Below are 13,301 nucleotides of genomic sequence, written 5' to 3' on the forward strand. Positions count from 1 at the left end.
GTACGCCGTGACCTTCCCGACCACCTAATGACGCAGCTGGCGTCTGCTCAGCACGCTCGGTCTGACGAGCTCCCCTGTCTGAGCCAGACCTTCACAACTCGGGCACTGGGACTCTGCCCGGGGGAGATCTGGCCCGTGCCTCCTGACCTGGGAGGCTGGAGGGGCTGAGGCTGGGCGCCACTGCAGCACAGGAGTGGGGCTCCCTCCCCTTCCCAGCCGCCGCCTTCTTCACACACTTCCCGATGACCACGTCCCGTCCACTCCTCTTTAGAGAGATCATGGGTGCCCCCATCACACGTGGGCCAAGCACAACCCCTCATATGTGACCCCGCCGTCCACCACCAGCTGGGGTCCCAAGTCTACACCCTGGTCCATACTCCTAAAGACTGTGGGGGCCCCGGGGAACAGCACTGCCACTGCCCCGCACTCACTCGTCTCAGTCCAGCCACCCTGCAGACCAGTGGGAGGGCGCCCTCCTCCCCAGAAAAGCCTCAGCATTCCCTGTAAGCCACCAGGCAGAGACCTGGGGAGACCAGACTCGGCTCTAGGTGCCTGGTAAGCCGACTCTGGTGAGGGCTGCAGGGGAGCGCACTGGGAACCATCGACCACACACCTGGACTGGATACCTACCAGCTAGATGCCACACTTCTGTCCAGGTTTAGACGGGAAACAGCAGTGCTCACTGCCCAGGGATGCTGCACTTCTCTTCACGTTTCTGTTATATGGTACAGGCGTTTGCAGAGAGAACTCAACCCTCAGAGGGATAGCCATGCCGCAATCCCTTCTCCTCCATTCTCCTCTCAGGATTTTGGGCATGCACGCACACATACCTGGTGTATTTTCTAACCACCTGGCCTGGGAATCGAACTGTGCGGTTGATCATGTGGGACCCAATCGCCTAAGCCACCATGTCTCCTGACTTACCCAGACTGCTGCACGTCTTTAGGTACCGCATATTTAGTAGACACTAATAAATACTTGTAAACTGACTTATTAATAGAGCACAGCCTACTTCAAGCACACTTTGCCTTCAAGGACTCCGTCACTAGTTAGCTGTGCGGCCTTGAATGACGGATCTGCCTGGAAACACATAAAGGCGGGGTGGCTGAGATCGGCGATGCTGTGATGGCCGCGTCTATCAGCCACGGAGCCTCTGCTCATCAGGGTCCACAGCGTGTTCAGGGAAGCATGGCACCCCACCGAGCTCAGGGCATGGCCGGAAGCCACATAGGTGCCCCAGCTCAGGCAAGAACAGTGTGGCCGGCACCAGGCCCTGCAGCACCCACAGTGGCTGTGGCCCTAGGCCGGGGCTGTCACCCCACAGAAGCCATCTTCTAGCGCCTGGCCCTGTCTCACCCAGCAGGTTCATCCCCACACACCTATGATATGAATTAAGATCCTGCATTGCCTTGAGGCTGGCAGGTAGCATGGTTGTTAAGGCACTGGACTCCCACATGGGCGACTATGGTTCAAGTCCTGGACTAGGTGGCTTGCTTTCTTTCTCGCCCTTCCTTTCTCTCTCTCTCTTTCTCTCTCTCTCTGTCTCTGTCTCTCTCTCTCTGGTCAAACTGAAGAAAAAATAAATAATTTTTAGAAATTAAAAATTAAAAAAAAAGATCCTGTATTGCCTGTTGTTTGTCCAAAGCAGGAGCTGGGTAAAATGCTGGCAGATTTGTGGGGTACTGGGACACCCTGTTTCAAAACAGAGGTCCTGAGGTTTATGCCCAGTTCTCTTTGGAAAGCAGAGTGGGAAGGAGGCTCCAAGCAGGTCTTGGCCCTCCTCCAACAGGAGATGAGAGACAATCTTGGGAGGCCGGTGTCACTGGACAGAGTAAATGGGATCTGAGTACCTGAACCCCAAAGATCAAAGCTTCTGGGTGAGAGCACAGAGCTGTGCTCACACACCGCCAGCCAGCAGGGCCCTGCACTCATGTGCAGGGAGCACCCTCATCATGCCAGGGCTGTAGGGCACGGCGCTGCAGGTCCACAGGTGCCACCAGTAGCCTGCAGACGCAGTTCAGCTGGAGGGAACCTGCCTCCTCCCATGCAGCTCCGACTCATTTACACTCTTTTTTTTTAGAGAATGACTTTATTTAACTTTATTTATTTACTTATTTTAATTTGACCAGAGAGGGACACAGTAAGAGAGAACGAGAAAGAGAGAGAGAGGGAAAGGGAAAGGGAGAAAGCAAGTCACCAGGTTTAGGAATCGAACTGTGTCAGCCACGTGAGAGTCCAACACCCTTAACCACCACGCCACTTGCCGGTCCCTACTCTCTGCTTTCAAACGCAGCAGTCCCTATGGCCAGAGGCAGGCGAGGCTCCATGGTGGGATCATTTTCAGCGTTACTGCTGCGGCATTTAATGCCGGGCCATAAAACAAAACAGCCTCTCCCTGCTTCCTGAGAGAAGCCTGTGTCACTCGGACAGCGCGGACACATGTCATCACCCAGAGGGACAAGGAGGGGGCAGGGGTAGCAGTCGTTCCTGCCGGATCTGGAGACAGCTCGCCAGGCCCACAGGTCCGTCACCAGCAGGCCAAGGCCGCTGCAGTGGAGCCCTGGGTGCCACAGCCTTCTGCAGCTGAGGTTCGCAGCCCGAGCTCTGCCTCCGGACATGCGCAGAGGTGTGCTGGCTGTCCAGCACTTGAACCCTGCCACGGGCTCCCTCCAGGCCTCTAAGAGGAGCACCCTCCTGAAGATGTGCAGCTGCAGAGGTGGGGCCCGCACAGGTGCAGGGGCATAGCCTGGGAGCTCCCCATGCCTGTCAGGGCAGCAGCGCCTATCTCTGAGGGCAGAGCCAGCCATCGACCCCTACAGGGGTTCCCCTTTCTCGGAACTCGAGGTAAAACTCAGGGCTGCGGGGATGGCCGGCACAGGCCACTCGGTCCAGGAAGCAGCGCCTCCCTCCGCCCTCAGGGGCTGGGTGTCTAGAGGAGGTTCTGGGCTCCTGCAGAAGCGGGGCTACTGCATTTGGTCTGAATGTGCTCCCCAGATCCACATGCTGGATCTCAAACCTCAGTGCAGCGCTCAGAAGGGGGGCCCTGGCCAGGGTACCGTCAGGAGGAACTGCACCCTCACCAGGGGGACAGCACATCTGGCCCCCAGACCTTGGCTTCTAACCGCCACATTCCGCTGAAAGGCCTGGGCTCCTCGGAGAGGAACGGGGCAGGAAAGGAACTCGAGGAGGCAGGAAGCAGGGAAGTGCTTGGGGAGGCGAGGGGCCCGCCTGAAGGGCGCCTGCCAGGGTGGAACATCAGCTGCTGAGTACAAAGCACACCAGGGCTCACATCAGAGACAGCAACATGGAGGGGAGTATTTACATGGCCAAAGCACCACTTCCTGGAAACACTTAGCCACCACAGGGCTAACTGCAAGGCCCAGTCCAGCAGCCGCACACCCAGGAGCGCGGTCAGTCAGCGCTGTCCCAGCCAGGGCCCTGAAGGAAGCGCTTTGGAGCTCCTGCCCCAGCGACACAGCCTGAACTGAATGAGCGTGAGCTGCAGGCCTGGCCGGCCCACAGAGGTCAGCCGCTGCCCCTGTCAAGGGCACGAGAGCCCGCTTCGGCAATGCAGGACACTGAGCAGGAGCCTCATGCGACAAAGGACGGCCCTGGGAGAGCGGCAACCCCAAATGCAGCCAGGCCCATACGGCAGGACGGCTCACTAAAGGCTGCACTGGGACCCTCAGGGAAGGAGATCCCGGCCTGAGGAGGTCGAGGTACCGGCGCAGCACCCAGCAGGACGGCGGAGCTGCACGCCGGCCGGGCCGCACGGGAGGCCCGGGGTCAGTCCCGACCTGACCTGAACGGGCGGGCTTGGGGCACGCCTCTGACCCTGCCCAAACACTTCCTCGTGTGAATGCACACACGTGCACTTGCACGCACTCTGGTGGTGATGGAGCAGCACAGCAGCAGCCTCCCCAGAGAGTCTGAGTCCCTGGTACCGCTCCTGCAGGAGAGGACAGACAAAACGGGGACCTCGAGACCCCACTGCAAGCCGCTGGATTAAACCTAGGATTCTATTTTCTTTTTATTTTTTTAAGAGAGATTTTTTGCTATCTTGCCAGAGAGAAATAGAGATACAAAGCGAAAAATCAACCCCCCAGGGGGGATGGCCATGCAGCAGCAATCCCTTCTCCTCCAGTCTCCTCTCAGGACTTTGGGTATGGATGCCCCCAGGCCCAGAACAAGTTTTAAGCCACCGGGTCCAGGACTTGAACCGCAGTCGACTACGTGGCAATCCAGCAACATAACCGTTACGCCCTCTGCTGGTCCTGGACTCTATGTTCTCAAATTGCACGGTTAAAACCACCATCACCAGGACTAGGCCTACCCACTTTTTAATAAAGGCCAAAGAAAACCTTTTTAACTTAGAGAAAACATAAGCCTTCCTGAACTCAAAACCAATTTGAAAGTATTACAAAATAGATTACATCACTAAAGTGCTGGAAACAATTTAAAACGCAATATTAAAAAACCTATTCATTTGCTAGATCTTTCACACCAAGAAGGAGTAAGGAATTCTCATTTTCATTAATGCTGCATAAATACTGATCAAACAGACTGTGGGGGAGGGTTCCTTTGGGCTTTCAGGGGTGGGGGTGCAAGAGATAAGCCTTCGCAGGCCCACAAAGTGCAGCTCTGCCCTCAGCCAGTGCCACCCACACAATCCCAGAGGACTGGTGCATCCCTGGAGCACACACAGGGTTCCAGTGATGAAGGCCTGCTCTCAAAACTGAGCCCAAGAGTAGTTAAAGCAGGAGAGCAGAGAAAACCAGTGATTTTACTCGGCTGTGACAAGGAGTAATTGAACTGGGAATTGTCAGCATGGCTAATAAGGTCACAGGAGAGCGCAGTGAGCCGGGAAAATCAGCAGCCGGAAACGCCGCTCCCCCCCGGAGTCCGGGAGGCTGCAGGACAGAGACTATGGGCCCACCCGTGGACGCGCATTGCCACATGGTGGTTATGCCACACAGGAGGCCGTTCAGGCCCAGCCCAACCCAAACAGGCTGGTCCGTGGCATCCACGTGTGGGTTTAGCTGGTGGGAGGTAGGACAGGAGGAGCCAATGTGGTGGGACCTTGTCCAAAATACCACTAGGAGCCAGCCAGTGGCATACTAGTGAAGGTAGTTGAACCGCACATGGCCAACTGCATGGTCCAAGTCCCCGACCCGGCAGCGTGAAAATCATGCCAGCCGCGTGTGCGTACTTGCACAAGATCCCAAGAGGAGAGGGAAATGGAGAACCAACTGTGGTGTGACCGTTCTTATGGAGGGTGCTTTCTCACTTGCCCCCATTCCCTGGTGAGCACATGTACCCTATAGCAAAATTTTAAGAAATACCACTCTCTGTCTCTCTCTCTTACACACACACACACCCTAAGACGCCCGGGATAGTGGTATAGGCAAAAAAAAAAGAAAAAAAAAAGAAAAAAAAAAACCACTTTCCTCCCCCCAAATTAAAACAGTCCGCGCTTGTTAGACTGCTAGAGGGAACTCTTGCTAGGACAAGGAGGCTAGAGGAAGAGCAGCCTCCGTCTTTCCAGCAAGGCCAAGGTGAGCAGTAGGTGCCTTCCTAGCGTCCCCATGCCCACCAGAGCGGAGACAGCCATCGTGGAAACGACTCCACGAGGCCTGCCCCTCCAAGAGAGACGCGACAGCCCGCCCCCACAGAGACCACGCTGTGTCAGCACAGCCGGTGGAGCAGGCAGGCCGCAAGAACAGGAGCCGGCACAGGAGGCCTCACCTCCCAGTGCTCAGGAAGGGGCCTGTGGGCAGACGTCTCCTGGGCCTGCCCCCAGGGGCTTTGGCCTTGAAGGGCTCCTGGGAGGGCCAGCCAGGCTGCTGTGACAGAGGGCCCCCTCCACCTTGCCCAAGGGCACTGTGCTCAGTGAGGGGGCCAGACACAGGAGGCAAATACCATACAACAGACCAGAGCTCCGACAGCGAGTGAAAGGGCATCTCCTGGGAGAACGAGGGAGTAAGAACAGGGTTCAGCCTGGGTGGGGACTCAGCCCTAGAGGTGGATGGCGATGGCAGCAGCAAACAGCATGACTACCTAATGTCACTGAGCCATCACTTAAGGACCCAGGCTGACCCTAAAGCCCAGGGCTGGCCGTGCGTGCCTGCAGTCCAGCAGGGGGGAGGAAGGAGGACTGCAACGGTGAGACTCCATCTTTAAAAAAAACGACCGTAATGCCGTTACGGAAGGTACCTTTCGCCACAACTGGAACGAAGAGCAAGAGCGCTATCTGCACGTAACGCAGTGCGGGTGCGGGGCCACTTGGCCAGTTACTCGCCTGTCTCTGGTCCTCAGCTCTGAGATGGGGACTGGCAGGAGACCCCACTACCCAGAGCTGCTGCAGGGCTAAGGTCGCTGGAAGTGCCCACGCAGGACCTCCCACACAGCGGGCACTCGGCAAACAGCAGCCACCGCAGGACGGTCTGCCACGCATCCTGCGACCGCCCAGCGAACAGTGGTTCCATCTGCCTTTCCTGTCTGCATGTGGGTAGGATCTGATGCCTTTTTTATTGAACGTGTACGAGGTTACTTCACAAAGGGTGGGAGAAAAAGAATAACAGTATTACGTTATTTTGGTGTGAAAAATTTTTAAATGCACACGGTCTTTTTATAATACACACTTTCATGAACTTCTTGAAGGCCCGTCACATACAGCGACTCTTCATATCGGACACGGCAAAATCAAAGGAAAGTGAAGGTAACCCAGTAGCCCTTAGCGGTTCATTTCCCTTGAACTCCTTTCTCCATTACCAGTCACAGGTGAGCACATCTGAACTAACAGGTAAGAGAGAAAATCCTCAGGTTTCCCCCGACTGGAGATGGCCCCTGGCTCAGGAGAGCTGCCGGTCTACCCAGTCAGAGCCGTGGCACAGGCGAGAGGCGGAGGGTGATGGGCACTCACCAATCCAGCACTCCAGACGCGCACAGGGGGTGGTCTTCACCACATCTGGAGGGTCCACACCAACGTTCAGGCACAGCACCAAGGCCACGCTGACTGTCTTCATCTGCGAACAACAGGAGAGCGGCTTTCAACGTAGAACTCACAATCCCTTCTCCTCGTTGTCAATGTCTCCCCCACTCTGCCCTTTGGCTGTTCTTTATTTATTTTTTTTTAGTTAATCTGCCAGAGGGCACATGCACAGGCCAGAGAGACAGAGAGGGAGAGGGAGAAAGCACCCCCATAGGGAGTGGCCACACCATTATCCCTTCTCCTCCATTTCTCCACCCGACTGGCATTTGGGACACACACACACAGCTGCTTATGAAGCCGCCAAGCCCAAGATTCAAACCGCCCACAAAGTCGGCCATGGGGGACCCGGCTCCACTAAGCACCATGCCGGGGGCCAGCCCACCGTTCTATCAACCAGTCACTGTGCAACCCTTGTGAGTGTACAGACAGCTTTCTCCTTTGGAGATGGAGTTTCAGAGTGAGGAGGGCGGATGGTGGGGGTACGCGGCAAAGTGAGGCTTTGCTCAGGCTTCCTTAGGGTAAATGCTGGAAACAGAAAAATTTGATCACAAGATAAAGATTTTATGGCACTTCATACATTCTACCAAATTCCTTTGCAAAAATCTGCACAAGTGCACACTCCCAGCAGTCTATCACTGTCTCTGCGACCTACAGCCACTGCCCGTTAGGTGAGAAGGCTGCCCTGCTGCCGCAGTCTGTGTGTGCGTGGTGGGTCTCTCGGCGGTGCACTCTCTGTCTCGGCCATCTCTCGCAGGCCAGGCACCCGTTTCTACTGCAGCAACCCAACACCTCAGGGTGCTTGTGCCCGCAGTGCCACGTGCAGTGCGACCTGGCCAGCTCTGACGCGTCCTCAGTCTCCGTAGGAATACCCATTTCTCAAGGCCTGCCCTAAGGACCCTTCACGCTCCCTGCCAGGCAGGCAGAGCCACACCCGGTAACCACCACAACTGCGCAAATCTGTCTACACCCCAGTAGACGGGCCAGCCTCCCAGAGGACACAGCCCAGGGCCCACTGCCACGAGAGGAGCAGGACGAGTGCTCTGTCCCGGCCTGTTGGCCTCGCTTCTGGCCCGTGACCCACCTGGGTGCCGTGCTGCCTGTAATACATATGAGGGCTTCTGGCCCGTGACCCACCTGGGTGCCGTGCTGCATGTGATACACATGAGGGTTACTTTTTTTTTCTTTAAAAAACAACAAAACTAGCCAATGGGTCAATCCCCATTAAGTAATCTCCCCAAACTTCCAGATTTGTAGGGAACTCTCGACATATATTAATTCTCAGATAGACCAAATTCTATCTCTGGGCAATCAAATTTATCCCATTGGCCTATCAACCAAAACTTCTACTGGTACCACAGCAGTTTAAATAATTCCATAATATTTGTGAGGGCCACTCCCGGGGGCTTTTGTCTTTGGGGCTTTTCTGAAACAGTCTCGCTATGTTCCCCAGGCAGGCCTTGAACGCACAACCCTCCTGCGGGGTCAGAGATTTTATCTTTTAAAAAATTAATTTTACTTAGTAATTTGATACCTATTTTTCTTAAGTTTATCAGTTATTTAATCTTTTCATTGGGATTGTGGGTAAAGCTGCATGAAACATGTAAGTTAAATTTGGTAAAAAGTAACATCCACAAAATAATAATCTACTTTCTGACACAGAACACAGTAGGGCTGTCCCCAAAGCCCTCTCGTTCTCCTCAGGGGTGCTTTCATGGTCTGCTTTACCGATAAGCCTCACACACTGCTTCTTCCCTCTGCTGGATGAGGTCCTCCTGCCTCGGCCTCCCGAGTGACAGGTACACTGTGCCCACCTTCCAGGGTGGACTGGGACAGAACCGGGCCGGGTCTGCCCTGCGGCCTCGGCTCCCGAGCTGCAGGGTCTTCCAGCATGTGCTCCACGCTGGGCCTCCTGAACACTTCCTGTCGAGGTCAGTCTTAGGCCAGCTGGTGGCAGGTGGCTGAGGTGTGGACACCTGCAGGGCTGACCGCAGTTTGAGTTCTGAACCTGGAGGCTTGAAACGCATACTGGGCATGTCTGCATGTGTGCCCAAAATCCCAGGAGAATGGAGGAGAGGATATTAAGATGTGGCCATCCCCCCAAGTGGGTGACTTCTCACTTTCCCTCTCATTATCTCTCTCTCTGGAGAGTATACACACCCTATGGCAAAAACCTGTAAAAAACAAAACAAAACAAAAATCTTAAATATTTCATGGGTATTTGTGAGAATTACACATATTTCCTCATAACTGTTTCTTAGTACAAACTGCTGATATGTAAAAGAACGCCTAGTCGCTGACTTCTCCACGGAGCGCACTGCTTCTCGGCGGGTCCCCCAGGGCTACACTGGCGCACCCACGGCTACACCGGCACATCCCCGGCTACACGGGCACACCACCAGCGAGCAGCTCTCAGCATGCCTCATCTCTCGCCCAGCACCCTGGGCTCCTGTGTTCGGGCTACTGGACCGATCAGCTTCCAACGCTCTGATGACGACGAGGCAGTAGAGGGATCTTGGCACTTGGTCTTAATGAGACGGTCGTAAACGTGTTCGCATTAAGTATGGTGGTGACTACTGACTTCTTTTTTTTTTTTTTTTTTGGAGAGATTTTCACTGTAGGGCACGTGCGCTCGCCAGACAGACAGAGAGAGACATAGAGACAGAAAGTGAGAAATCACCCCCCAGGGGGGATGGTCACGCCGCAATCCCTTCTCCTCCATTCTCCTCTTGGGATCCTGGGCACGCACGCACACGCGCCCGGTGTGAGTTTTAAGCCACCAGGTCCGGGACACGAACCGCGGTCGACTACATGGGAGTCCAGCGACATAGCCATTACGCTAACTGCTGGTTCCCGTGACTACTGACTTCTGATCAAAATGGAATTAAAAGCTACATGGAAAAAGGAAGTATTTTAGACCTTCCTTTCCCCACAAAATAATCATTTCTTAAGGAACTACACCTGTCTCCATAGAAAGACTGAAGAGAAAAACCGTACCCCTCCACAGGAAGGCACCAGAACCTTCTCATTAGAACCCCAGGAGACAGGAGTCCCCTTGGACACTGGCCAGGAGGAAGGGCTGAAAACGCCATGGAAACGCGGCCAAAGTCCCTGAGTGTCAGCTCCTGTGTCCACACTCGCCATCCACAATCCCGGCCAGCTGATGGAGTATCTCAGAGCAAACCAGCCTCTGAGGAGAAACCACTGAGGACCGACTCTCTGTGGACATGTTGCCGTGGCTGTCCCGGGCCATATGAACAGCTGCTAACACCCACTCGGCAATGGTTTCAAATCAGGACCACTTCCTCCTCCTCCAGAACACGGCCCGTGGTCCCACGAGGCTGTGCTCGAAATCCTGGAGCAAACCCAGGGCCCCCGGGAAAGAGGCTGGCTCTGCCCTGTTCACAGAGAAGCACCTACACAGACCACGACCGGGCTTCTGGTCTCGTGGCCTGTGAAGTGCATCCCACCACAGTGTAACTAAAGGGTTCCCAGCCGGCTTCTTTTCTTCTCGTCTTTCTTTTTTGCTATAGGGCATGTGTGCTGCTAGCCCAAGAGAGACAGAGAGAGGGAGAAATCACCCCCTAGGAAGGATGGCCACACCACAATCCCTTCTCCTCCAGTCTCCTCTCAGGATTTGGGTCACATATGCCCACACACCTGGAGTGATTCTCAAGTCACTGGGTACAGGACTCAAACCACAGGGTTGGCCATGTGGGGTCCAGTACCTTAACTTCTATGCCACCTGCTGGCCCCAGATGGTTTCCTATTTTGCCTTAAATCTGCAGAGAGCACCCATAACTGATGCCCTTCCCTCACACAAAGTCCAGGGGAAGAAGCAGTAGCAGAGGCACCATGCTCCTCCAACCACAGCCCACGGCTGGCCGCCTTCCTCCCAGCACCCGCACCCCACCCTGAGTGCCCAGAGAAAGGGAGCGGGCCCACCGCTCTGGGCCCACACGGCTCAGCGGCACTGGGTGACGTGTCCCACGGCCTGCTCACCCAGGAGCTGCAGCCAGGTTCCGGCCAGCCCTGCTGACTCTCCAGGAGTCTGCGTCCCGCAGTTTGAGTGGGGTGTGCTTTCATCCTTCCCTGCAGGCTGTCAGCCAGCTGGGTGTCCCACCGCACTGAGGCACCCAGGGAGCAAGCAAGCAGAGGCCGCTCCCCAGCTTGCCCGGCTGTGGCTGGGGGCCGGAGGCGGGGCACTCCCGACAGCTCCCTCTTTATTCACTGCTCCTGTCTCCTCCACCGGGCTGCATCACCCTAGGCGAATTCCCCCCTCCACCTGTACTACTTCAATAACGAGTCAGAAAAAAATAACGGCCATAAACGAGTTCTGAGTTCATAATAAAAACCACTGGGCCAGGAGGCAGTGTGGAGAGTAAAGCGGCTGGATCCTACACGGCCAACTGCGGGGCTCCAGTTCAGGCTGGCCACTTGAAAACCAGGCGGGGCCGTGTGCACATGTGCCCGGAGCCTGAGCGGAGTGCAGGGGAAGGGGCTGCGGGGCCTTCCCCCGGGGCGAGCTCTCGCTCTCGCTCTCCCCCTTCTCTTTCTCTCTGTGTCTCTCCTGCGCCCACATGCCCTATAGCAAAACTGAAAAACCAAAACCAAAACCAACTTGGTAGTGGGGGTGGGGGGTGGGCGATGACTCCGCATAAAACAAACCCCGCAAGGCTGGCTCACAGGGAAGGTTCCGGCTCACACCCCGAGACCTCCCAGGTCCCTGGCACGCGTGTGCCTGTGGTCCGGGACAGACTGGGGGCCCTGCTGAGGGTGCTGGGACGTCTCGCTCTCGCTCTCATTCGTGAAAGTAAACTTTAAAGGAAAAATGTTTTTCTGAAGACCTCTGAGTCCCTTAGACAAAAATACTAATAGAAGCCTAATAATGGACGCTCCCGCCCTGGAGACAGCGGGCTCTCCTCGCCCGCCTGTCACCGGAGGTCTCTCTCCCTCGCCCCCCATGGCCCCTCGGGCAAGACTTCTGGGCTGTGCTCACAGGAGCAGCACACAGGCGGCGCCAGGTGGGCGACCTCCCAGCCCGCACACGCACCGGGCCCCTCCGCCTGCCGAGACGTGAGACAGCCCGAGCGCGAAGGTGCTGGGTCTGACAGCTAACTCCCGGTTCCAAGGCGGGCAAGACAGTGCCGCCAACGCCGATCAGATGTGTCCTGTTCCTCCGAAAACGGTGCTGGTGCTGGCCCCGTTGAAATGCAGCAAATTCTAAATTCTCACTGGCATTTTGCTTTCATTTCTATGGTAACCTCATTCCAGAAATTCCAGATTAATGTTCTTAATAATACAGTTACAAAATTTAAAAACTGTAAGGGCTATCAGATTTCATGTACTAAGTATTACATAATAGTACATAAAGTAACTATTTTGGACTTTAAAACATTTGTTCTTCAATGCAACATAATTTAAAATGCCGCCATCACACCCCCAGAGGTTAATTCCGCATCTGAGGAGAAGTGATGGCTACCAGCGTCCGCCCCGTGGGTCGGGAACCTCTCCGGGCCTCTGTCCTTACCCTTACGGTGCAGGGCGTGGAGACGGCCACTCGGGTGCTAACGGTTTTCCAGACCCTCGCCAGCCGTCCTGGAGACGCGGAACGGCGGGAACAGACTGGCCCCCCTTTCTGAGCCTCAACACCACCCCATTCCGGTGGCGAGGTTGGGGCCCTGGCCACATGTGAACACCCCGGCCGGTTTTCCGTGCAAGCCTTGCTGCTAGATGTATTTCAAAATCCAGAATTTTTCAGATTTGGGAGAGGATGACAGGATGCCTGTACCACGTCTCCCATAATCTACCCGGAAAGGAGCGGAGCGGCAGCTGGCACTGAAAACGAGTCTTCCCACAGTGAGGCTGGCCGAGACTGTCTCCACAGAGTAAATGAGGACCAGCAACAGCCGCACTCTGCTTCAGGCCAGCCTTCACCACCGAAGGAGCTGGGGGGACAGTCCAGTGTTGGGAGCTTTTTGGATTTCCGAATTGCACAGGGCCTGTGCCTGGATCCTTCCCTACCCGAAAGCCTGTATGCGCCAGTGTCACCTTACTGGTTAAAAATAGATTCATGCCTGTCACCATTTAAAACGATTCAAACCAGCTCGCAAAGGATTCTGTTGGTGGACACTTCCTACTTAACCGACTGGATAAAACCGTGTGTTTTTTAGAAGACGCGGGGGATCGACAGGCTCACGCAAACATGAGTGTAGATCCGGGCTGACCTGCGGCGACAGCGGAAGCACCGCGTGGGACGGAGAAACCATGTACCTGAAGCTCCCGATCTCCACTTTCTGCTCCCCATACTCCG

At 55.5% G+C, this 13,301-nt stretch overlaps 1 protein-coding gene across 1 annotated transcript in view; it reads right to left on the minus strand.

The window, feature by feature from the left end:
- Positions 1-13,301, minus strand: part of RPTOR (regulatory associated protein of MTOR complex 1) — a 393,373-nt gene that overhangs the window by 309,718 nt on the left and 70,354 nt on the right. The window contains exon 2 of the mRNA XM_006145668.2: positions 6,923-7,025. Within this exon, the coding sequence (XP_006145730.1) occupies positions 6,923-7,025 (103 nt within the window). The remainder of the gene's footprint in view (positions 1-6,922; positions 7,026-13,301) is intronic.

The sequence above is a fragment of the Tupaia chinensis genome, unplaced genomic scaffold (genome assembly GCF_000334495.1).
Source record: "Tupaia chinensis unplaced genomic scaffold, TupChi_1.0 Scaffold000159_1, whole genome shotgun sequence".
Classification (NCBI taxonomy): Eukaryota; Metazoa; Chordata; class Mammalia; order Scandentia; family Tupaiidae; genus Tupaia; species Tupaia belangeri.